Below are 26712 nucleotides of genomic sequence, written 5' to 3' on the forward strand. Positions count from 1 at the left end.
AATTGAATCGAGTTAAAACATTTGTATTTGTATATCAAATCTCTCTCTCGCTTATACAAACACAAATTGTACATTGTACTTGTATAATTTGTGTTTGCATAAGCGAGAGAGAGAATTGAGAGTGGCGAGCGAGATTCAAGGGAGAGAGGCGAGAATGGCAAAGTGTTTGCTACAAATTAAAATTAAATGAAATTGTAGCTATAACATTTATTTTGAGTTAATGGTTTGCTATAATGCATAATTTTCCCAAAATTAAACGTATGCCTCGCAAAAAAATAGTTATTTTTTGTAAGGAACATAACTAGAGATAAAAAAAAATGGGCAAAAATGTAAACGCCCTCAATTTTTTTTCTCTCTTCTTTTCTTGTATGTATAATTACAACCTCGAGTTGGGAACTTGGGATTCTTGTGAACTCGGTTTGTCATTTGTACACTTGTAGCCGTAATGAAATTTAATTTGCTATTATAGATTTTTTATTTATTTATTTTTTGATGATCATATTTGGTTCAAATTATATACTTCTATCGGTGCGTAAAATATAACTTAATTATTTTAGTTTGGTCAACAAGCGGTCAATCTCGATGTCTTTAATCTAAAACAGTCACAAAAGGTAGGTTGGAAAATAAATGGTCAACCAATTTCAAGTTGTATTACTTTTCTAATGTTCAACCTCATATTACAAGTGATTTAAGAAATATTTTTTATAAGACATTCCATAAAAGAGTTGACGTCGTCAAACAATGGGGTTATGAAATAGGGGCCATGTATGTACCCATTAAATTGCAAAAAGAAGCTGAAAAACAAATTAAAATACATGTAATTTCAGTGTATCGAACTATGATCATAACAATTTCATCGACCCAATGGAGTGATAATCTCAGAGAAAAGGGCAACATTGTTCACTTTGGCACTCCTACTGACCGACATGGATATACCATTGCTTGTCAATTTTCTTTCAACTTCACTTAAATCTGAGAATATCTCATCTTCATTCATAGCATCACCATTAATAATCAACGGAAAAGAGGATCCTTCCACCTCATGATCTTCACCCTCTTGAACCTGTAATGCAGATTCTAAAGTTTTTACAACATCACCCATTGATGGCCTTTGAACCCCTTCTTTTCTCAAACAATGATATGCCAATTCTGCAAACTTGCTTAAGCATTCTGGGGCTATTTGTCCTTTCAAGTTAGGATCAATAATTTCTTCAAGTTCTCTCTTTTTACAACTCCTACTAGCCCACTCAGCCAAATTCACTTGCCCACTTGGCAAGTTTGGATTTATTGCCGGTCTAGCGCATAACACTTCAAATAGAACCACCCCAAAAGAATAAACATCTGATTTTACTGTCAATCGTTGGCGCTTGTAGTATTCAGGATCTACATACCCAAAACTTCCTTTCACTGCAGTGCTAACATGGGTAATATCTGTCCCACCTACTGAACCTACTTTGGACAATCCAAAATCGGACACCTTGGCGACCCATTTATCGTCCAATAGGATGTTAGTTGACTTGACATCTCGATGAATGATCATATGTTTGGTACCTATACAGCAAAATGAACTCACTTTTAAGCAATTCACTCAAATTTAAATGATCTTAATTGTAAATTGCCTGTTGGCTTGACACATTAATGGATTAAACTCGAAATGACCTATCAATCTATTGAATCAAAACATGTCAAAATGCAAATAGAACATACAAAAACCAAATTGGGAGGTTGAGTCATGCTGTTTAACTTGACATTGATCGTTATTTGACCTATTCTGACCCAATACTTTTTTTAACCAAACAAATATAGTGCAAGTTAGATCATGACATGTTTATCAATTTATTGATTACTTACCTGAATGAAGGTAACATAATCCTTTAGCTGCACCAATGCAAATGTCAAGGCGTTTCTTCCATGGAAGAGGAGCATTGTCAGTATTGTACAAGTGATCACGGAGGGTACCATTAGCCATGTAATCATAAACCAAGATCATCTCATTCTTATCATCACAATAACCAATTAAGGACACTAGATGTCGATGCCTTAGCTTTGATGATAACATCTCAATCTCTGTTTGGAACTCGCGAATCCCTTGCTTTGATGAAGGATTCGATCTCTTGACTGCAACTGTGGTTGTACCATTGTCAAGGTACCCTTTATAAACATTACCAAAGCCTCCATATCCAATCACAAATTTTTCATCAAAATTGTCGGTAGCGTTTTTTATCTCTGCTATTAAAAAGTGTCGGCACAGATCGGATGGTGGTGATGATGACTTGGTAACACTTGTACCAGAATCTTTTCCCCCATTTCGTCGTCGGGAAATTAAGAAACCCAGAATCGAGAAAAAAGCAATACCGCTAGTCACACCTGTGATGATAGCAACAATGATATGCCATGATATTCTTTTCTTCTTGTTGTTAGGAAAAGCTAATGAAGCGATCGGAGCTTCTGACGGCAATTCATGATTTGACGCGGCCAGACTCCCAATTGCATCACCCAATTTGAAAATTTCTAAGCCATTTAAGATAGCATTTGAATATGCTGATCCTAAGGTAGCATCAGCATACACAGCTTTTGTTTCCATGTTAGGACTCAATTGAAGCGTAATACTTTGTTTGTTTCGTCGGTCGTCTGGGTTAGTCACATTCACCACGTAGTCTCTGTAAACCGGGAATCTCCAGCCGCCACTCCATTCAACTACATCCGCTGCTCGCTCTGCCATTTGGTTTCCAATGTATATGTCAAAAACCCTGTCGTTCACTTCCAGAACTTCCGGCTGAATCTCACAAAAATGGAGCCTGAAAAGATAATAGAAACCAGAGTTTAGAGGGAATTCCCAATCCAGGCTCTGGCTGTGATTGGACATAGTCCTAGAGGTTGTGTAAACTATCCTCGGCGCAGAATAAGGCGGGGTTTCAGAAGTGTAAGTGATGTTGACATCAAAATGAGGAGTTTGATAGCCATATCCAACAACAAATGCATCATCTGAATCCCATACACGATACATCCCTGTATCCTCTGTGCTACCAACTAAATTGCCTCCCACGTTCAGCCTGTACAAAGTTTCAAGAGCAGTGCTGTTATTGATGTAAAAAAAATCATTCTGGCCCACCAATTTAATGCGATGGTTTCCATGGATGTAGAGATTGGTAGGCATGGAAAGTATCTCAATCCCATTAACAAAAGCATAAGAGTTTGGCGAGGGAGAAAAGGTCACATCAAGAATCTGAGTTTCATCAACATTAATGACAAATTCTTTTCGAAGAGCTTTACTAGAATCGGTAACTGCAGCGAGAGCGCTGAAGTTTCTCAAGAGGGTTAAATGATTAGCTGTGACGGAGAAAAAAGATTCAGCTTTGTTGAAGCCAGAGTAATTGGCGGGGTAAAAATAGAGACGGAGGAATTTGGCGCCAGGGGAAACACGGAAAGTGTAAGTGAATCGAGATTTCATGATACGAGCACCAGTCGTATAAGGAACTCTATTGACCGAAGGATCTTGTTCAGAAGCTGTGGCAGTTGTGGATATGTTTGAAAAGTCGGAAGGTAAGAAATTTGGGAAGTGAGTATCAGTATCCCATCGACGGTCAGTTTCATCGGTGGTGGCTGATTGTGCGCCACAGTTAAGCAAGACATAAACAGTGGCGTTATACGGTAGCGGCGTGGTAGAAATAGTGGCCGTTATGAGTTGTAAGAAGAGAAAGAAAAGTAAAGTAATGGTTGCCATGGCGCTGTCTTGAAAAACTATGTACGTGCTATACTGATATTTGTTGTGCAGATATATACAGTAGCTGTTCGAAGATCAAGTCATTTCTAATTTTCTGTATTAAAAACCGACATAATTTTGTTTTTGTACAAAAGTAACTTATTATAAGTGCACCAAATAAATGGAGTAAAACTCAGTGAGGCAAGAGTTGACTTCATCGAAGAATGTAAGTGAAATTACTATTAGGATTATTGCACTAAAGAAGGGGACCATATATGTACCCAAGAAAATACACAGAGAAATAGAAATGGCAGAGGAAAAGTTGTTAATTGGGGGTGTATATCTTTTTCTTGTAGGCCATGAATGCTGCCTTTCATTTTCATAATAATCTGTTATGTTCCACTGGAGCAATAGTCGGTTTGCTTGAAAGGAAAGGTTTTGGGTTATTTTCTTTGGAATTTGGATGATTCTTTGTCCAATTCTGCAAACTTCCTTAACTTCCGGCTGATTCTGACAAAAATGGAGCCTGAAAAGATAATAGAAACCAGAATCTAGAGGGAATATCCAATCCAGGCTCTGGCTGTTATTGGCCATGGTCCTAGAGGTTACGTAAATCATATTGTTAAATTAGTTCTTAGGCCTAACTCACACCCCAAAAGCTAACTCAAAAGGAGAAGGATTGCCCAAGCCTTATAAGGAGTCCACCCATCTCATTAACCACCGATGTGGGACTTTTGTCATTCTTTAACACATATACAACAACAAATTCTGCAAACCAATTCTGCAAACTTCCTTAAGGCGGGGTTTCAGTAGTGTAAGTGATGTTGACATCAAATTTAGGAGTTTGAAAGCCATATACAACAACAAATTCCTCATATACACGATACATCCCTGTATCCTCCGTGCTAGCAATTGAATGTCCTCCGACGTTCAGCCTGTACAAAGTTTCAAGAGCAGTGTCGTTATAGATGGAATAAGGATCATTCTGGCCCACCAATTTGATGCGATTATCTCCACCGATGTAAAGATTGGTGGGCATGGAAACTATCTCAATCCCATTAACAAAAGCATAAGAGTTTGGCGAGGGAGAAAAGGTTATATTGAGTATCTGAAATTCATTAACATTAATGACAAATTCTTTTCGAACAGCTTTACTAGAATTGGTACTTGCAGCGACTGTATAGAAAGCGCTGAAGTTACTCAAGAGGGTAAAATGATTAGCAGTGACTGAAAAAAAAGATTCTGATTTATCGAAGCCAGAGTAATCGGCGGGGTAAAAATAGAGACGGAGGAATTTGGCTCCAGGGGAAACACGGAAAGTGTAGTGAATTGAGATAGCATAATACGGGTGCCAGTCATATAAGGAACTCTATTGACCGAAGGGTCTTGTTCAAAAGCTGTGGCTGTTGTGGATATTCTTGAAAAGTTGGAAGGTTGGAAATTTGGGTAGTGGGCATCTGTATACCATTGACGGCCATCGAAATCTTCAACGGGGACTGCTAACTTTGGGTCTTTCAATACTGCGACACAATTCAGCAAAAGATGGTCTGTGGCATTGTAATCGTACTGTGGCGTGAGAGTCATAGTGACTGTCATTAGATGTAATAGGAGAGAGGAAATCAGAGCAATGAATAACATGGCGTTGTTATGAAATTTCTCTGTTATTTGGTGTACAGATATCTACTTCTTCAATGATCAAGTCATTCTGTTATTTCGATTTTTCTGTATTAAAAACTGACGGTCACCTAGACCATTTTGTTCAAGTTTTGTACAAAAACAAATACCAAAATTATAGTAACTGATATAAAAATCTATTTATTATTATATGTGTAACTAAAGTTAACAAAGATACAAAGCAAAATTGATCATCTTTTAAGTTTTTTTTTTTCCTTTAGCATTTTAAGAGCATATTTGACATAGTTGTTAGATGCCAAAAAAACACTTATTTTGAGAAAAAAATAATATTTTTATTGAAAATTAAGTGTTTGGCAAACTTATAAATTGCTTTTAAATGAAAGAAAAAACTGTTTTTCTGGTGGCCGGAAAGAAGCTTAAAATTTCTGCAAGCAGAAAAGTTATTTTTTTCAAGACTAAAATATATCTTCCCTATATATACATATTTACTAATGTAGCATATCTCATAGGTTTATTAAGTTTATGATAAATTTATATTTTATTTTATGTTTAAATGGAGTATTATTTTATATAATTAGAAAAAAAGGTAACAATAATATCTTCGCAAGATTAGAAAAGAAAATAAAAATTAAAGATTCAATCCTCCCAAAAAAGGTATAATATTAATTGAAAATTTGAATACGTACATTTTAATTAAATTAAAAAATTTATAATAGAGGTTTATAATAGTTCTTTCTATAAAATAATCTTAATATTAGAAGTACATTGACACTTGCTATTTTTTGTAATTTGACTCTCAAAAGCATTTTTTTAGAAAAGATTAATCACTTACCGTTTGCTTATGAAAAAAAATATTTTTTAAATAAATTAACCAAACACAAATTATTGTATTTTTTAAAAGTACTTTTCTAAAAATTAATTTTAAAAAAGTACGTGTAGAAATAAATAGTACTCCTAGTTTTTAAACCCATGGCAAACATGCTCCAAGTAAAAAGTAGGTGGCCTAGTCAAAGAATAACAAAGAAATTAAAGGTGCAAAGATTAGGAATTATTGCAGTCAAAATAGGGACCATAGGAAAATATATAAAAAGAAAAAGGAAACAATGAAATATGAAAGGTGACTTTGTGGGTGTTTGAATTGACTTATTTTTAGTGATTTTTGGCTTTTAAACTATTTTTTGGTTTTGAAAGTGTTTGGAGCACAAAAAGTATTTTTAAGCACTTTTTAAAAACTGAAAAAGTACCCAAAAAAATGCCAAAAGTCAAAAGTTGAGTGTTTCCAACTTATGATTTTTGACTTTTAACTTATAAGTCACTTTTAAGAAGCCAATACAAACACCCTACAAGACTTGGTAATTGGGGTCTATTTTTTTCCTGTAGCCCATGCAAACGATTTTTCTTACTAATAAAGATATTGCCTTTCATTTTCATATATATAGTCTTTATTATGTTCCATCTCAATAATTATATTGTATATTCCACTAGAGAGTACCATATGAGTATAGACATACATGAAATAAAAGGTTTTGGGTTATTTTCTTGGAAATTTGGATGATTCTTTGTTAAATTTTGACTTGACTTGTCAACACTAAGGGAAAATGACAAGAAAATAAAAATTAAAGTATCTACTTTTGCATGCGATATTCTTAATCTTATTATTTATTTGCTTTGTTGAGAAATCATAAAACTTGTTATCATTCAGCATGAATAATTGTTGTTAAACTCTAAAACAGAAATATATAGAGACTCGGAAAGTGATAAAAACAAACAAGAGACAACAGAAATATAAAAAGACTCAGAAAGTGATAAAAACAAACAAGAGACGGTGGAAATGGAATGTAATGAAAAATATTTTGTGAATAGTCATGACAATAAACATAAGTGATATAAATTTTAAAAAAAGGAAGAAAATAAAAGAAAAATATCATTGATTTATATACGAAAAACTACTATTACTACTTATATAATTGGAAGTGACTTCGAAAGAGCAAGTTCGAATAAAAATTGTCTAAAATATGTATATAATGGTATAAATTTTGTACAATAAATTAGAAATGAAACTTAATCCAAAATTTAAAATGATGGGTGTTTTTATAAAATATAAAAGTTTTGGGGTGAAATTCAAATTTTTTTTAAAAAATTAAATACTAGAATTTGGCCCATATTTTTTTTTTCTAGAACTTGGGGAACTTGGGATGTTTTCCAAATATACTATTAGCCAAATACTCCCTCTGTCCCTAATTACTTATCCACTTTTAAATTGACACACAAATTAAGAAAACAATTATCGATATAGTGAATTTACCATTTTATCACTATCAATTATGAAGTAGATGAATTAAAAATTTAAGATTTTTAAGAAGTTCTACCTTTTTCAAAAATAATTAATTGAGGGTATAATAGGTAAAAAAAATTGTTTTTTCTTGATTTATTCAAATGGACAAGTAATTACTAATTAGGGACAACTAACAAAGAAAAAATGGACAAGTAATTAGAAAAAGAGGGAGTAATTACAAATTATATAGCCAAACACTAATTCCCAAATTTTCTTCAAATTTTTCAAGAGAATATTTATAGCCAAACGGGCCCTAAATTTCTTATAAACATTTAAAAAGTTCATAAGTCCATATACTTTAATTAAAATAAAGATTATCTGATCACGTAAGAAAATCTACCGTTGGTTGATACTATATTAGTTAATTAAATGGTTAACTGATTTTGATGGACTGAAAAATCAATGATATCCAAGGGTTGACCTAGTCAAAGAATGGCAAGAGAAACTAAAGGTGCAAAGATGAGTAGGGATGTCAATGAAACAGGGGTGGGTTTAAGGTTGTGTGGTGGATGGGATGCAAAGCGGGTTAAATTGAGTTTCTAAAAAATTAATGCGGGGTAGGGCGGCTTATGGGTATATGAGATATTATGTGGGTTCAAATTTAATTTTATTTTTTTACATGTTATAAGAGTAATAGAACATTATTTATTAAAATAATATATTTAAAGCTTCTAATATATTTAAGATATTAATGAAAATGACTCAATAAAAAATAATACAAATTCTTACATGTTTCTCAATTGACCTCTAAAAATAAATTTTAAGTCACTATCCTCTTAAATTAATACAATTTAATGAAAAAATGAATTTAGTTTTCTGAATTTTATTTTTAGTATCAAACTTAACTACAAAAAGAAAATATTTTAAAAATTATGTGTGACGGGTTCATGTTGGATGGGTCTATGCAGGCGGGATGAGACAGATTAAAAATAAAAAAAAGTTATTATACGAGATGAAGCGGAGTGTATTAAAATTTTTACTGATTAAGCTCTATCCGCTCCGCACCGCTCCACTCCCAATCTAAAGATTAGAAATTATTGCACTGAAAATGGGGACCATATATGTACGTAGGAAAATACAAAAAGAAAAAGGAAATAATGAAGAAAACTAGTTAATTGGTGTCTATTTCCATAGTCATTGTTATGTTCCACTCAATAATTATATTCCACTGGAACAGTAGGCCATATGAGTATAGAGATACGTGAAATAGTTCTCTTTGGGTTATTCTCTTTGGAATTTGAATGATTCTTTGTTAAATTTTGACATGACTTTTCAACACTAACGAAAAATGACAAGGAAAAAATTAAATAAGTATCTACTTTTGCATGTTTATTAACCAATGACGTGAGCTGTATGCGTATTCTCTTGTCATTTGGTTAGGAAGAAGTTATCTAAGAATAATTAGAGCTTGTTTGGATTTAAAAAAGTATTAGCTTTTAAATCAAAAAATTAAATATAGGGAGAGACCTACTTTTGGTTTATAACTTTTTAAAGTCATTTTAAACTTATTTTAAGTTCTTTTTAATTTTGTCAAATACTTGCTAACTTATCTCAAGTCATTTTTAACTTATTTATGTTATTTTATATTTGTCAAACAATTTTAAAAGTAAAAAACTGACTTAAAAATAAGTTTGACCAACTTTTAAGTCAATTCAAACACCTTTTCAATCTCAGCATAAGTTATCATGTGATAAATTATTCCACCATATATGAGGGATAACTTATCCTATTATTAAGGTATAAATGGTAGGATAAATAATCTCGGATTTGGCTCCCCTCCATTACCCTTTCCCTCCATTTCGTCAAGTACACATCTAGATGAGAGACATGTGCACTATTTAATTGTTAAAGGTCAAAATTATGTTGCATCAACTAGTATCATAACCATAGTTAAGGAATAAGTTTTGAACCAAATCCAATAATCTCAAAGCTACCTAATACCTCCAGGCTCCAACCAAACTACTAGTTAATAATAAGCGGAGGATAGCTACCTAATTAAGATGAGTAAGATTAGTAATTTACTCTAGATGAAAATATTATTTACTTTTATCTATATTATATTAAAACATGAAGGTCCTTAGCGAAAAAATAGAAAGATAGTATGTTCTTTTATGACATTAACTTTTTAGTTTCTTCTTGACAATTTTGGGAAGAAATTATGGATCCCTCTATATTCATATTTGTATTATTTTGTACGAGTGATGATGACACATAAAAAGAATCCTAACTTTTTTAAAAATTATTATTATCAAGACGACTAGTCCAAGTCTCTGTGTTTTAGCTTTGTTAAGGGCAAGTGAAATATGAAAGATCTTTTTCTTGATGTGATTAATTTGTTTTCTTCAGCTTAAAAATCTTCTCCGTAGGGCCATATCAATGGAACTTCACTAGTCTATCCAAGAAAAAATGGTGAAAGTATTTTATACGTAACTTATATACTTCTGAATATTATTCGCTACAATCCATCGATATATATAATTCATAAATTCAGCAAAAACATATCAATTGAGACATTTGTGGAAATTCCGTGACAAGTTCATAATTACTCATATGGAGGTTGTGTTAATTACTGTAGTAGTGATATGCTTTTTCAACTACCACTGAGAAATCAATTAAGTATTCAAGAGTTGACTTCGTCAAACAATGACAGAGAAATTAAATGTGCAAATAATAGGAATTTATTGCTCTAAAAATGGGAACCATATATGTACCCAGGAGAATACAAAAAGGAAAAAGAAAAACAATAGAAATTAAAATAAAAATAATAATTGTTAATTGTGGTGTCTATCTTTTCTTGTAGGCCATACAAAAGACTTTTCTTAATGCAAGTCTTTGTTATGTTCCGCTCAATAATTCCTCTTGGCCATATATATAGACTAAAGACTTACGTGAAATGAAAGGTATTGAATTAAGTATTTTCTTTCGAATTTTTGGATGATTCTTTGTTAAATTTTTAACTGACTTTTCAACACTAAACGAAAATGAAAAGGAAAAAAAAGTGTATCTACTTTTGCATGTTTATTAACCAATGATATAAGAGGTATTTTCTCTTACGACATCAACTTTTTTTTCCTTTTAATAATTCTTTGAAAAGGTTGTGGATCCCTCCATGTTCATATTTGAATATTATTGTACATGAGTGACGATGACACATCAAATGAGAGTCGTGTATTTCAGGTAAGCAAACAAATAATTACTTGCTGTAAAGTAATTAATAATTCCATCCCTAGCTTGGTTTGATTTGTTTTATTCATCAAAACTGAGAGGGTAGATGCAAAACATACATCCACTGCATGGTCTGTTCATCTCTAAATCAGAGGTCTCAAGTTTATGTTTGAGTATGAAATTTTTTTTGGTTGGAAGCGCTTCCTTTCGAATGAGGTCATACGCAACACAAATCTAAATTAGTTGGGCTTTAATATAAATATCAGATATCAAATGGGAAATAAAAAAGCAAAAGATGCAAAACAAACAAAAAGAGGAAGCAAAGTTCACCCAACAAAATATAGTGAAACTATTTTATAGCTTATATACTTCTGAATAATGGCTTCAATTCATCTACATATATAACAAGGACATAAATTCAACAAAGGAAAAAGAAAACAGAGAAGAACTAATATGTAATTTATCATACTAGTTGTAACAATCTCATCGACCCGATGGATTCAAAATCTCTGAGAAAATAGTGTCACTCTTCAATTTGTCATCACTATTACTGGTCATGGATGTAGCACTGCTTGTGTATTTTCCTCCAACTTCATGTGAACCTGAAAATGCCTCGAATCCTTCATCTGTAGATATATTGGTATGACCATGACCATTCATAATCAAGGGGAAAGACGGGCTAGTCGGATAACTGTTCAATTCCATTTTGTGACCTCTATTATCAGCTGCATCTTGAAGCTTTAATATAAATTCCAAATTCCAGACAACGTCATTCATTGATGGCCTTTGGACTCCTTGATCCTTCAAGCAATTATATGCTGCTTCTGCAAACTTGTTTAAGCACTCTGGCGCAATTTGTCCTTCCAAATTCGGATCAATTATTTGTTGAAGATTTCCTTTTTTACAGCTCCTACAAGCCCAATCAGCCAAATTCACTTGCCCTTTCGGCATGTTAGGAATTAATGCTGGTCTAGCGCACAACACTTCAAATAGCACCACCCCAAAAGAATACACATCAGATTTTTCTGTCAATTGTTGTCGCTTATAGTATTCAGGATCTAGATATCCAAAGCTTCCTTTCACAACAGTGCTAACATGGGTTTTTCCTGATCCACTAAGTGGACCAATTTTGGATAACCCAAAATCTGAAACCTTAGCAACCCATTTATCATCCAATAAAATGTTGGTTGACTTCACATCTCGATGAATAATGATATCCTTTTTACCTGTGAAATTAAATTTAACGATCATATCTACTATAGATAATAATAACTTATTATATTAAAATAATTAATCTTTATCTTTTTTACCAGTAAATCACTTAATTTACTCAATACATACTTTAATATGGTACCAGAGTAAATAGAAGTATAGAATTAAGTGACCGTATACCTGTATGGAGATAATGCAATCCTTTTGCTGCGCCAATGCAAATCTCAAGGCGTTTCTTCCATGGAAGTGGAGCATTATCAGTTTTGTACAAGTGATCACGAAGAGTTCCATGAGACATGTAATCATAAACCAAGATCATCTCACTGTTATCATCACAATAACCAATTAAGGACACCAGATGCACATGCCTTAGCTTTGACAACATGTGAATCTCTGTTTCGAACTCGCGGACTCCTTGCTTTGATGAAGGATTCAATCTCTTGACTGCAACTATGGTTGCGCCGTTGTCTATGTACCCTTTGTATACATTACCAAAACCTCCATAGCCAATCACAAATTTTTCATCAAAATTGCATGTTGCTGTTTTTATCTCTTCTAGTAAAAAGTGTCGGCACAGATCGGATGGTAGCGCTGATGAGCCTGAACCGCCGGTTCTTTGGGTTGAGTTCGATGTAATTGACAAAGGGATCCATGATGACTTTGTAACGCTTGTATGAAGTTCTTTTCCTCTTTTCCACCGCCGGAAAATTAAGAAACAGAGAATTGAAAGCAGAGCAATTCCGCTAATAACAGCCACTGCAGTGATAACAGCAATGATGTGTGATGATGATCTCTTATTATTGTTGTTTGGTGGTGAATTATTCGGAAAGAAAAATTCAGGATTCGGCACGGAGAGGTTTCCATTTGAGTCGTTCAACTTGAAAATTTCTAAGCCATTTAAGATAGCATTTTGATACGCAGAATTTGGGTTAGGACTCAAAGCAAGGGTCACGTTTTGCTCACCATCTTGGTTTCTAACATTAACCACATAGTCTTTGTACACAGGGATTCTCCAGCCTTCACTCCATTGTATTACATCAGCCTCTCGCTCTGCTGTTTGGTTTCCGATAGAAATGGAAAAACTTCTATCGTTTATTTCTTTAACTTCCGGCTGAATCTCACAAAAATGGAGCCTGAAAAGATAATAGAAGCCAGAGTTTAGAGGAAATTCCCAATCCAGTCCCGGGCTGTAATTGGCCATAGTCCTAGAGGTTGTGTAAACTATGGTTGGCGCAGTATAAGCCGGGGTTTTAGGAGTGTAAGTGATGCTGGCATCATCAAAATGAGGAGTTTGATAGCCATATCCAACAACAAATGCATCATCTGAATCCCATACACGATACATCCCTGTATCCTCTGTGCTACCAACAAAATATCCTCCCACGTTCAGCCTGTACAAAGTTTCAAGAGCAGTGCTGTTATTGATGTTATATGGATTAGTATTCCCAGCCAATTTTACGTCTCCATGGATGTAAAGATCAGTTGGCATAGAAAGTATCTCAATCCCATTAACAAAAGCATAAGAATTTGGTGAAGGAGAAAAGGTTAATTTGAGTATCTGAGTTTCATCAACATTGATGACATATTCTTTTTGAACTTGTTTTCTACTACTTGCGGAGACTGTGAGGAAAGCACTGAAGTTACTCAAAAGGGTTAAATGATTAGCTGTGACGGAGAAAAAAGATTCAGCTTTGTCGAAGCCGGAATAATTGGCAGGGTAGAAATAGAGACGGAGGAATATTGTGCCAGGGGTAACACGGAAAGTGTAGGTGAATTGAGATCTCATAATACGAGCACCAGTTGTATAAGGAACTCTATTGACCGAAGGATCTTGTTCAGAAGCTGTGGCTGTTGTGGATATGCTTGTAAAGTTGGAAGGTAAGAAATTTGGAAAGTGAGTATCAGTATCCCATCGACGGTCAGTATCATCGGTGGTGGCTGATTGTGCGCCACAGTTAAGCAAGACAAAGACAGTGGCGTTATACGGTGGCGGCGTGGTAGAAATAGTGGCCGTTATGAGTTGTAATAAGAGAAAGAAAAGTAGAGTAATGGTTGCCATGGGCGTTTGTGTAAGGAGATATTAGTTGTTCCAAGGAATAATTATACACAACCATTGGCAAGACTTGAGTGTTGACTCTCAAGGCATTTCATCTTCTTTTATCTGTGGTTCATATGCCAAAGTTGACCCAGTCTTCTTCTTTAGTCATTGCTAGTATTTTTTATGATTATTAAATAATTTCAGATACTATAATAAGCTCTCTTTGAATTTTTTTGTAATCAAATTATTTTTCTACACTTGTCTGTTAAATACATCTGATATAGTTAAAATTTTGAGATTAAAATGTGAATTCGGACATTGATGCTCTAAGCTTGTTGAAACAAAATTTATATATTTGAAAACAATGTACCAACATGTTTCATCCTTAATCAGAGGTTTCGAGTTTGAGCCCTGGGTATGGAGAAAATTTTGTTGGGAGCGCCACCCTCGAATGCGCCTTGCAATGCGCGATCCAAATTTAGTCGGGGCTCCAATGTGGGCTCCAGACACCAATGAAAACAAAAACAAAAACAATATTAAAAATATTACTTTTGTTTCAATTTGTTTGATCTATTTTCCATTTTAGTACTTTCAAAAAAAAGAATGACTCATTGCTTTAACTTTTTTATCAACTTCTTGATTTCAACATGACTTGTTTAATACCATTAGATAAAAGGATTTTTTTTGTACATTTAATAGATTTTAAATTTTAGACCACAAAGTATTAGAAAACCATAAAAGAAGATGTAAAGAAGAAAGTCCACAAAGGAGGTTGTAACTAGTATGGTTACACACCACCAAAGATGTGATGGGGGTGGATGGGTTGCTTCTCTTGTTTTGGTTTTGAGTTGTTAGTATTGAATTTTTTTAATAAGGAGCGCTATTTTTGACGAATGAGCTCTACGTGGTGCGAATTTAGATAAGTTAGACAAGGATAAACTTGGTTACACAAAGATATGATGAACTTGGAATTATATGGGTATTCAGATATAACAAAATACAGTAGATATATATGAAGCAAATAATTTCAAACATGAAAGATATTTTCAAGGCCATAAAAAGCCATCACTCACCAACTTTCATGTTTATTGCAATAGTTAATATTCTACCGGCTACCACGCATTGTGTGTCCTTTCTCACACTGTCTATTCTTACAGCATTGATTATGTCTGCTACCAAAAATAAATTTGGCCCACACTCAAAGTTACATTGCTCCTCTGATTTTTATGTTTTGGTCTTCCTATTTCTGGCGATGTTACTTGGTGACACAAAAGCAAATACTCCCACCTATCACTTTTACTATCTTTTGCCTCATGTTTTAACTTTAGTTTGGGAATAAGTAAGTAATTACCATTGATGGTAAAACATGAGGGGGGAAATATGTTTTTTTTATTGATATGTTAAAAGTGATAAGTAGAAATAAAAATATATTTTTAATATAGTGGACAAATAAAAGTGAATTAACGGAGTAGTGTATAATTAGTCTCCTGGTTGGCAATTGTTAATTAGGTGAAAGAAGAAGTTCTTTTTAATGTATGAGGGACAGTTTCTTTGAGATACCCTCTTGCATTTTCCAACAGCATGTACATTGCATCCTCCCTGCTTCAATTGTAAAAACTTCAGTATCCTTTGACGCGATTTAAAGCAAATTCCGTAAGTTTCAACTGAATTTCATTAGATTTGTTCTCAACACACTAACTATGACAATCGACCTTTTAAACTTTTGGCTTCAATGCACTTGGAATAGTCGAACTTCTTACACAACTTTTATAACTTAACACATACAATCAACTATACTTGGTAAGATAACAACCTTAATCATTTAAAGTTTCAGATCGAGAGACAACATATTAATCATTCAGATGTGTTTTCAAATTTAGATATTTACATCTTAATGAAAACAAATGAGGTCTGGCTTGACAATTTTTTTGAAAATGAGTAAAATAAAAGCAGTTCCTCTTTGAGCTAGCTTATACCAGAAATGCGAAACAGAGACATTAAGAAACGATTTGTTTTAGCGCTTTGTTGCTCATGTTTTCAATCGTGTACAACTAAGTGGAAATAATCTTAGTTATTATTAATACCTTTTCAGCGTATATTGTTATTTCAACCAAAATACTAATGAAAATCACAGTAATACTTTGGAGACATAATAAAGCATTCTGTTAAAACGAAACACTTTCAATTTACTAGTACTATAAAAATCAAGCATTTAGTACTTAAGAGACAATAAATACAAAATGTAAAAACAAGTAACAAGAGTAGACGATGATGTTATTGGTTCAAGTAAAGCAAAGAGGTAGTTGATACCCTTGGAGACTTGTACATAAATATTTACTAATGGGATATTACATCACGTTTGCAGCGGGTACCAGAATTGCAGCGTGTTGCCTTAACGTTCTTATTATTGATGCAATTACCGTAAATTTTTTCATTACATATGGCTGCTTTCTTCCCCGCGGACCCGTAAGATAATTTTTGTGATCTAGCATTACCACCTGCAGCAAGAATCCTAGTACTTGTTTCTGATTCCATCAAGAACTCATCAACATCTACAAGACAAGCACCTATGCTGCTGCTTGTCCCATTACATTCTGATACCGCTTCCACCTTTATTACGGTTACAAGCAGCACAAGGAGCATCATCATCCTCGTCGTCTTGTACAATTCTCTTCCCATATTAATATTTGTATATTGGATTTTGTTTTTTTCAAGAAATTGATTGAGTTATTAGTCCTTTCTCACTTTGGTGTTTGTTGTTTAAATAGTCCTATTAGATGTGAGCTGGTACAATTAATGCCCACCCGCTTTTAACGCTGGGAGGATAAGAAATGAATGGACACACTTCTTCTTTAGTTGACTCCTATGTCCTACCTTCATTTAGTGGAAACCCCACCATCCACCAGCTATGTATGGTGAACCTCAACCGTCGACAATGGCGTCGGCTTAAAAGTGTAGACGGTTGGATTTGGATCTAGAGTGGAGGCGGATCCAGAAATTTAAAAAATGTCTGAATCATCACTAGCTTTAATATAAATATTTTAATTTAAAAAAATTCAAATAATATAGATATGTCACTTACTTACTACAAAGCTTGAGGTGTAACTTTATGGAAACTAAAATTGAGTTGTAACTTGTAACTACTAAAATGCCAAAGATTTAAAATGTGGAAAATTGAATCCAAGTAAGCCTACTAAATATCCCCAAATCAACTAGTGAAACCACTTTACCTTTGTTCGCTAGGAGTGCTTATAAAAAAATATAGTACAAAGTTATCCATGGACCCCTACCCTAGAGGGTAGGTCCGCGGTCCGCCTTTGAATTCAACTAAACTCATTCACTTTCGACGATATCTACAATTACATATAGACCCTGCCACAAAGAACCAAAGTCTATGTGTGCTGTTTATGCAGTTTATGGCTATAATTGCGTTTACATATATATGTAATAAGAATCACATATGTTTATACATTTCTACCATGTTGTCTGAAAGTGATGATTTTGGTGAGTGCTTTGTTTCTGATGTTTCTAATCGAGTTATTGAACTGGAGACATACTAAAGCATTCTGTTAAGATAAAATCAATTTAGTACTCAAGAGACAATATTTATACAAAATGTAAAAACAAGTAGTTTCTTCAACAAGAGAAGATATTATTGGTTCAAGTAAAGCAAACGATGCCCTTGGAGACTTGTACATAAATATTTACTAGGATATTTCACGATTGCAGCGGGTACCATAGTTGCAGCGTGTTGCCACAACGTTCGGATTATCGATGCAATTACCGTAAATTGATTCCTCACATATCTTTGCTGTATCCCCCGGCGCGTTTATAGATAGATGTTTGCCAGCAAGAATCATAGTGCTTGTTTCTGATTCCATCAAGAATTCATCAACATCTCCAATACAATCACCTATGTTGCTGCTTGTCCCATTACATTCTAATGCCGCAATTACATCTTGCACCTTTATTATGGTTACAAGTAGCACAACGAGCATCGTCGTCATCTTCTTGTAACATTTCCTTTCCATGGTATATATTATATTGGAATTTGTTTTTACAAGAATTGATAGAGTTACTATTCCTTTCTCACTTTGATGTTTTGTTTAAATAGACTCCTAATAGATGTGAGCTGATACAGTTAATGCCCACACCATGGGATAAGAGATGAATGGACACCTTTTTTCCTTAGTTGACTTGATAGTCTTTGTTTGTCCTATGTCCTATGTCCTACCTTCATTTAGTGGAAACCCCAGCATCCACCAGCTATGTATGGTCAACCTCAACTACCTATGGAGTCGTCTTAAAAAGTGTAGACGGTTGGATTTGGATTTGGATCCGGAGAGGGTACAATGAGTTCAACCAAAGGCGGATCCAGAAATTGAAGGTGTTGGAACCATTACTATCTTCTTTAATATAAAAGATAGATTCCACTTTAACTTGGGAATGATCATAAAAAATATATACACGATTCAAGATAAATATGCCTACATTGGATATCCATGAACCCTACTGTAAGGGTAGGTCCGCCTCATTCACTTTTGACTACATCTACAATTTCACATTCAAAAAACATTATTTTATGCAAAACGATTGACCAACACTGACTATATTAAAAAAACCCGCCACTGTAATAACCTTGGACCTGTTTAAACTTTGAAGTTTGACCATGGATCTGGACTAGATCGACGCTCTTAACAAAATTAATCACCGACTTGAATACAGTTTTTACTTCGCTCAACAAATTGTAATTAGTTTTCACAAAAGATATTGCAGGATAATGATGAACCGAATTTGAGAGACTCACCAAAAGGCGACATTTGTGCCGAATCACAACACACCTAATCAGAACGAGAATTGATTAAGAGTGTGAATTATTCCAGCCTGTAAGGAATTCCTTCTGCTATGATATCCTAACAAGTGAATTTGTAGGGCACCAAAACCTATTTCCAAATACTGGAGTCAACTTAATAGTACAAAGCAAAAAACAGTCGTCACATAGAAATACAGCCCGAAACCTCCACGGACAAAGGAAAAATGGCTACTGTAAGTTAACAAATAGTATATTTTTGCCCAAAGAAAAAAAAAGATGATCAAAATTTCAAGCTGAAAAAGATGTGAACAATTTCTCCCAATTAAATCCAATCTCTAAAATTAAAAAGAGACTGCCACAAAGAACATTCAGCGGATTGCTAAACCTTGCATTGCCTGTGTGCTATCTTCTGTAATTTTATTGGCTTGAACTGTGCTGATAACACCTGCAATGTTGCCCTGTAAAGAGTAGACAATAGTCAAAATCATACAAGCATACGACCCATTACAAATAAGAATGAAAATGAACGAGCATCTGAAAAGATGTTGTGTGGAAGCAGCGTGCTGCACTAATTTGTGTTCGTGTTTTGGGCAGAAGAAATATAGGAGCATGCTTTGGAGGCGTCTGAGAGGGAAACATCTCTAGTAAGCAGTGTTCAGGGAAGCGTGAAGCAGAAAAAAGCGATAAGGCCCCGCTTCACACTTTAAGCGATGAAGCGCTCACATACTCATTCTAGTCTGTGAAGCGTAGAAGGCTCGCATCGCTTCACTTCATCGCTTAAAGCGATGAAGCGCTCGCTTTCCTGAACACCGCTAGTAAGTCAGCATAAACCAGATTGATTACTGTTAGAGCTAGGTAGAAAAATAATTATTTACCCTCCAAGTCACTAGTTTCGTGCGGAGCTCTTGCCACTGATGCACACCAAACACACGCTCCGTACAACGGCTACACAATGACAACCAAACAATTAATGCAACTACGAATCACAGGAATTTTTTTTTAAAAGAAATCTCCAGCGGACAGAAGAGACAGTAAAGGAAGGCTGACTATAGAGAGCACACCTCACTATTACTACTTGATTCATTTGATCAATCTTGCAATCAAGTAACTTAGCTGTAATTGCCTTAACAACCCACGATTCTACCTCAATGTCATCAATCTGAAAAGAGCAAAAGACCAAATGAGCTACATGCAGAGCAGAAACATCAACAAACAAAATAAAGATGAGAAATGTACCTGCAATGCCTGTTTGATGACAGAATAAGGAATTTGACTAGATTCATTCAAGCCAAGATCTACCAACGACATCAACCTCATTTTTGATATACAGTCAATATGGACAAGTCCTACAACATCAACCAAAAGTTTCAGGCCATAGCCCCTTCTAAATTGATGGCTTGATCTGTACAAAGGTAAGTACATTACCATAGGTTTTTAATAATGCTGAATTTGCTGCCTCAAAATCCAAGTAAGCATCCAGCCTCTGAGTGAGAAAGATCTTCAGAAGTTGATATACTGGACCATATTGAGCATCTTTCTCCAACTGGGCTATAGCCGGCATATCTAGCAAGTCACACTGCCATATTGAAACGACATAAATCAACTATGGAACACAAGAACGCATAAGGCATACAACTTCAATTCTTTTCCGATAGGTCTTCATTCTGACCATATAGTGGTCTACTCTACAGTAGTGGCAGCCAAGCAATAGCAAATTCGAACAGCTCCATCCAGAAAAGTCAAAAAAATTAACATTGTAATATACTAATCACGTCATTCTGGCTTATATTGTAAAGCACTCTGGTTAACTGTGATGCGTGGAATGGTGATACCACAGAACACCAATTGCATCAAATATCAGCGAGAAAGCTTGGAAAATTGAGAATTTAAAATAATCGGATCAGTTATTTGACAAGCCTTTCACTGATCTAAACAATAGGATGTCAGACTTCTGTTCACATTAAGGAGCCCTGATGGATTAAATTACTGTGGACAGCTTTTCTTTTGTGTTTTTATTTTTGGACAAGTCTATCTGTGTTGTTTGTGCAATTTAAGAGCAAGTCACAAACCTCTTGTCCATTTCAGTTGTTTAGAGTGAGAGAGCACTTTAATATAGAAATACCTTAAACATATCAGGTGATCTGACAAAATCAACAATTGCGCGGGCAGCTTCTTCCTTAGCCTCGTTCATATTAGAAGCATCTTCAGATGAAAAGGTTTCCAGATACTTTGTTAGAAACATGAAAGAATCTTTTGTAGAGCTGCAAATATGCACGAGTATGAGAAAAAGGCACCATCATAAGCTTAAATAGTCCAAAAAAGAAGTCACTCCCATCTTACCCTTTGTTTTCCTTTAAAATGTTGGAGATTGCAAGAAACAGCTCTCTCTGATCTTTGACTCCAAGATTCCATTCCTTCAAGAAGTTATCCATCTTTTTGAAGGATGGCAAAATGTGTTCAATAACCTTTCCGGCAGTGGCCAAATTGAGGGACTTCAAGTAAACGCAGAAACGGCTGTATGGGTTCTCCAACAGGTTGTAGAGATTGAACAAGCTGAAAAGAGATGAGAAAAAATGTAATGAGACAACAGAAAAAAAATGAGGGAATCAAAGTGATTAACATAAAGTGAGATACATTTTCAAGCGCAATGCGGGTTTATCATTGGGTTGTTGAATGATTTTAGCGGATATGAGCTCTGCCATCTCATGTACTTGGTCCAAGCTCTCAGGCTTCTTGACAAGGTTGCACATGATTGTGAAAACGCACTCAAGATCTGAGCAGAAAAAAAGCATATTAGGTAATCACAAAAGCAAAAAAAAGAAGAAGGGAGAAACAGAAACTGGTAAAAGAAACATAAAACGACAATTGACAATAACTGGCTCAGACAATCAAATAATTGCTTTTATATGTATGAAAAAAGAAAAGCCCCCCGGTATGGAAAAGGCCAGGACCTATCATTATCAGCAGTTGATTGGAATGAGGCAGAAATGTAGTTTTACCTTTTTCAGAAGCTTTAGAAAATATTATATCTGCAGAAGCAAGCATAAGCGAAACCAAATCCAACCACCTTCCTTCAATCATGCATTTCTGGGCCTCGACACACAATCTATTAACTTCAGGCTCTGCAGTCTATAAATGGATCACCAATTTAGAACTTGTACAACGACCAAAAGGTCCAATCAAAAAAACATTTCACCAATCTGTTTGTATAGTATTCCATATGGCACTTACTGAAACAGATGAGTTTCCATGTTTCTTTCTCTAAGATATTTTAACACAATGCACCAACAAAATAAGCAGTAGTTTGACTACAATCAGCAGAGATTGTATAAAGCATAAGTGCATAACCATGACTCTGCATTTGGCATCAGCTTGGGTTGTTGTTGCCAGAAGAAGCTTCACATGATGCTATAATGATTTTGGATGGACTTTGAGGATTTCTTTTGGGTCTTTTAAACACTACTCCCTCCATTTAAAAAAGAGTGGTCTAATTTGACTTGACACGGAGTTTAAGAAAATAAAGTTGACTTTTCAATCTTATGGTCCTACATTAAAGTTATATCATATATACCAAAATGCCCTTTAATCTTGTGGCCTTAAACATGCAAAGTGGAAAACTGAAATTAAAGTGTTGCAAAGAAGGAAAGGGGTCATTCTTTTTTAAACGGACTAAAAAGGAAAATAGGTCATTCTTTTTTGAAATTGAGGGAGTATCATTTACAAATAACTCTTCTCTTTTCGTAATTGTTATTCAGCAAGACTACCGGTCTTTTCACTCAAAGAGGTCTTGCAAGTCCCTTCTCCACTTACATACCATGCTTTTGTTTGCGACTAGATTCAAACACTTGGCATGCACGCCTAACCCACAAATCACGTATTGTGCTCTTACCACTAGACCAAAGCCCTGGGGGCTGAATTTGTTAGGAGTCTTCCAACTATATTTACTAGAGTAGTGGACATATTGTGATTTTTTTGAGTATGGTTTCTCTTGTACCCCTTTCCAAGAACTCCAATGAGATGGAAGAAAAACATGAGCTTAGACTCAAGATAAGCATGTGATATTAGAGAACAGCAGAAGCACAAAACTGATGGCAAAATGAAGAGGGGCGTAATATTATGTATGGTAACCCCTAAAATTCAGCAAGTAAGAAGTTACTTTGACAACCATGACACACTGCAACAATTCAAAAGCTCCATTGTATCTAATCTCTACTAGGGACAAAAATATCTGGCAAAAGTATACTGGCATAAATCCTAGAAAAAGAGCAGGTTTGGAATGCAAAGAAACTACAAACAACAACAAAAACATGCCCGGTGTAATCCACAAATGGGGCAGGAATGCAAAGAAACTACACCACTAAATTTATACAGTCCGCTATTTCATATGTGACAACAAGTCAAACTAAAACAAAAAACTTATCCTTGGGATTTCTTTTTCTTGTTTCTCCAGGGGAAATGGATACCTCCGAAAAAAATTACAAGTTCAATTCATGTTTTTTCCTCTCCATCCGGATCAATACACCGACTCGATTGTTGTATTTTCTGGTACATCCTTATGGATTGGATTAGTCTTTCTAGTGGGTAGTCATAATTCTCTCATCTCAACCTATTCATCACAGACCCAAACAAAAATAACCTCTAATTTTTCTCAGGGAGAGGTAGAAGTGTTCTTTGAGATCTGATTTATCAACACTAGCGCAAAGCTCAAAAGACATTATAAACAATATATCAAACAGATTCTAACTTTATATTCTTTTTAATAAAACAGAGTTAGACATTAGGCATCCTAACCATAAATCAGAGCACATATGCTTTCTTATGCATCCTCTGCAGCCATTCCATATACTGTTGGTCGATTGAGAAGTTCCGCATATGGACAATCAAATTTTATATCCATGTATAGACTCCTCAATAAAATTCTTATGAGTCCTATATATCCAATCCACATAATTTGTTGGGAGAATAATAGATGAACTTCTACTTCATCCCCAAACCACTCCTACTTTGCTATACGAATACTCTATCCATTTACCTCTATTCTAGTCCATGTCATTCTATTTCTTAAATAAACTGATACTAAAGTCAATCCGATGGATTGACACAACTACAAAAGCCGAGTCAATATTCTTTAAGAGTAAAAATCGAACAGTATTTCCGAGAAAATATCAAACTTTTGAGAGCGTATCGTAAATTCATGTATAAGAGACAGTGCTAATTCAGTAAACAATAAATACAATAACAGAAAGGTGAAAGAAACTGGCTAGAGATTACCTCGGCGCCGGCGTCCGCCCATGACATCTCCGCCGTAAAACGGACGACGGAGAGGACGGGATCTTCCTCAGAAGTAGGAACCACGGTCGTCATTTTCCTCCCCCGCAAAATTTCCCAAGAGATAGAGAGTGTGAACAGCAAGCAGCGCAGCGGAGAACTCTCTTAGTCGGGAGAGAAGAAAAAACCCTAGATAGGGATAAAGTTGGAGAGTCGCCAATTAGACCAAGGGTAAACTAGTAAAACCATCTTGGTGCTGCTTATTTTTATAGGGTTCTTTTCCTCTTTTTTTTTTTTGGTAAAACAATTCTGTAATATTTTTGTTTTTATAGAAACTCTTTTTTGAGAAAACATACAAAAATTCATTCCTAACTCACTATGAACTTTAAAATTTAACATTTTAGATTACAATTTTAACAATAATAAACTTAAACTTTTTTATGTACTGTTTTTTTTGTGTATGTATTATTTTGTTTAACGTAATAAATTGTTTGATTGTAATGTATTTAAATTTGTTTATAAATGACCTGAAATATAATAGTGATTATAAATTTATGTATACATGTGTGACCAACATCTTTTTTTTTTTAGATAATACTACTTTTTTGATGTAATACACTTTTAAATAGTAATTCTATTTTATATATAACTGTGATGTAATTATAATTATAAATTTACGTATATCTATGTTATTAACATCTATCATAAGAATTGTTACAATTAAAAAAAATATCACGAGCTAAACAAATTTCATAACTACACAAGCTCGTATCTCTTTTTTTTATGCCAACTTCAATCCATCACCATATGAATAATCAAATAGAAATAAACGCAATGCATCTTGAGATTGGACATTCAATTTTGAATAACCTTAATAAATAAGTAATTTTATATGTTTTATGTATAGCATAAGAAAGTAACACGTATTGATTGTTTTCCCATGGTAGAGGGGCAATTTTGCCTTTTTACCCCCATTTATCAAAATACTTTGGTGTTTAGTAAGTCTGGAAAGCCACCAGGTAATTGAAATTGGTGTAATTACCAGCCTAGTAATTATGCTAACATGTTTGTTTGCCACAATGTAATTACAAGTGTACTATTTAGTTGCACAAATGTAATCATAAGGTTATATTCAATTTTTAAAATTAAAATTAAAATTTTATATTAGACAAATAAAGACCTTTATAAATAATATTAAATTAAATATTTAAGATATATATTGTCTCTTTAAAATATATTAATTAATAAATATATATACTTAACTAATATTATAAAAATAACTAATTTATATTTTTTAATTTAGTATATTTTAATTAAATTAATCATAAAATTAAAAGTATACATTTCCATGAACATCATGAAATGCATGTTTGATAAAAAGATTAACATTTTGAATATAATATCATACAATTATAAAATATTTGACAAAAAGATCATCTATCAAGTCTAATTTTAAAAAAATAGCTTATAATGTAAATTATCGAGTCAATAGCATGGAATCACATGAAGTAAAAGTTGAGAATAAGAAGGAAATGAAATATAAAGAATATAAAAAAAAATTAGAAAATATTAGAATAATAAAAATCAAAAACAATTTAAAATAGTAAAAATAAAAAATACATCAAAACGAAAAAGTTAAAAAATAATAATTAAGCGCCTTGTGAATTAGAGAGTGTAATTATATTGTGTCAATTACACTCAATTATCTGTTAATCAAATAATTACGGTATAATAACACCAAATCCAATTACTACGTGGACTTTCTAAACAGGCCCTAAAGGTGATTTCTAGTGCTTTTTAATTAGGCAGCAAGTTTGTGAGTAGGGTTTTCGATTCCGCCGCTCTTGCATCTGTCTCTTAGGCCAAGGCAGAACCGAAAATGGTACGCTGGAGCTCTTCCCCCTCTTCGACTCTCCTGTGTTTGTAGTTTATGGCTGTTTTATTTAATTTAATTTTTGTGTTTGTTTCAATTTCAGCCTTCGCACAAGACATTCATGATAAAGAAGAAGCTGGCGAAGAAACAGAGGCAAAACAGGCCTATTCCTTATTGGATCCGCATGCGCACTGACAACACCATCCGCTACAACGCCAAGCGCAGGCACTGGCGCCGCACCAAGCTCGGATTCTAAGGATACATACATTTTAGGGTCAGGGGCTTCGAGTTTAGATTAAATTTTTAGAATTAGGACTTCAATTTTCGAATTATGTGCAAAGTTTGCACCAAATTTCACTGTGATGTTTGCTACTTAATTAAAAGTTGAAATCATATTTCGTTTATCGCATTTCTCTCGTTGTTACTTTGGTTATATGCTACAGGTTTACTACTTTAACTTCTACCTGATTAGCAACTACATTATTACTTTGAAACGTTTTTTTTACATTATCTTCCGTTCATGAGTTTTGGTTGGGAGTTGGATGAAGAGGCTAAGAATGTTTGATTATTAAAGGATGTGTTTATCAACATGTATTGGAATCTATACATTTCTTGGGCATTAAGGCAAATAATCAAGCATTATTTCATCTAGGTGCTTCCTTATTTTGGG

General features: G+C 34.1%; 4 protein-coding genes across 6 annotated transcripts; 1 reads left to right on the forward strand and 3 right to left on the reverse strand.

Annotated features, from left to right (window-relative positions):
* Positions 1–791: 791 nt before the first annotated feature.
* On the reverse strand, positions 792–14262 carry LOC102605674 (receptor-like protein kinase FERONIA). 2 transcript variants are annotated; one of them, XM_006338287.2, is made up of 3 exons: positions 13477–14262; positions 1852–3088; positions 792–1551 (listed from the first exon to the last, which is right to left on the reverse strand). In XM_006338287.2, the coding sequence occupies exons 1-3, from the start codon at positions 14107–14109 to the stop codon at positions 854–856; spliced, it is 2568 nt and encodes an 855-aa protein (XP_006338349.2). In that variant the 5' UTR covers positions 14110–14262; the 3' UTR covers positions 792–853. The 2 variants fall into 2 exon arrangements, with proteins under 2 accessions (XP_006338349.2, XP_006338348.1); XM_006338286.2 differs by lacking the exons at positions 792–1551; positions 1852–3088 and adding an exon at positions 11164–12064 and having other exon boundaries at positions 12231–14246.
* Positions 14263–16248: 1986 nt separating this feature from the next.
* LOC102606345 (uncharacterized) lies at positions 16249–16861 on the reverse strand. The gene has a single exon (XM_006338288.2). The coding sequence runs from the start codon at positions 16765–16767 to the stop codon at positions 16426–16428; it is 342 nt and encodes a 113-aa protein (XP_006338350.1). The 5' UTR covers positions 16768–16861; the 3' UTR covers positions 16249–16425.
* Positions 16862–18975: 2114 nt separating this feature from the next.
* LOC102578354 (eukaryotic translation initiation factor 3 subunit M-like) lies at positions 18976–24408 on the reverse strand. 2 transcript variants are annotated; one of them, NM_001288339.1, is given in 13 exon segments: positions 19060–19312; positions 19315–19359; positions 19777–19846; positions 19963–20060; positions 20138–20247; positions 20327–20477; positions 21024–21162; positions 21242–21454; positions 21536–21632; positions 21635–21642; positions 21644–21674; positions 21901–22030; positions 24173–24304. In NM_001288339.1, coding segments are annotated over 13 exon segments (1194 nt in total). In that variant the 5' UTR covers positions 24266–24304; the 3' UTR covers positions 19060–19303.
* A 1523-nt stretch (positions 24409–25931) lies between these two features.
* Positions 25932–26453, forward strand: LOC102578685 (60S ribosomal protein L39-3). The gene is made up of 2 exons (XM_006338290.2): positions 25932–26051; positions 26146–26453. The coding sequence occupies exons 1-2, from the start codon at positions 26049–26051 to the stop codon at positions 26296–26298; spliced, it is 156 nt and encodes a 51-aa protein (XP_006338352.1). The 5' UTR covers positions 25932–26048; the 3' UTR covers positions 26299–26453.
* Positions 26454–26712: the final 259 nt, after the last annotated feature.

Source organism: Solanum tuberosum, unplaced genomic scaffold (assembly GCF_000226075.1).
Source record: "Solanum tuberosum cultivar DM 1-3 516 R44 unplaced genomic scaffold, SolTub_3.0 scf00004, whole genome shotgun sequence".
Classification (NCBI taxonomy): domain Eukaryota; kingdom Viridiplantae; phylum Streptophyta; class Magnoliopsida; order Solanales; family Solanaceae; genus Solanum; species Solanum tuberosum.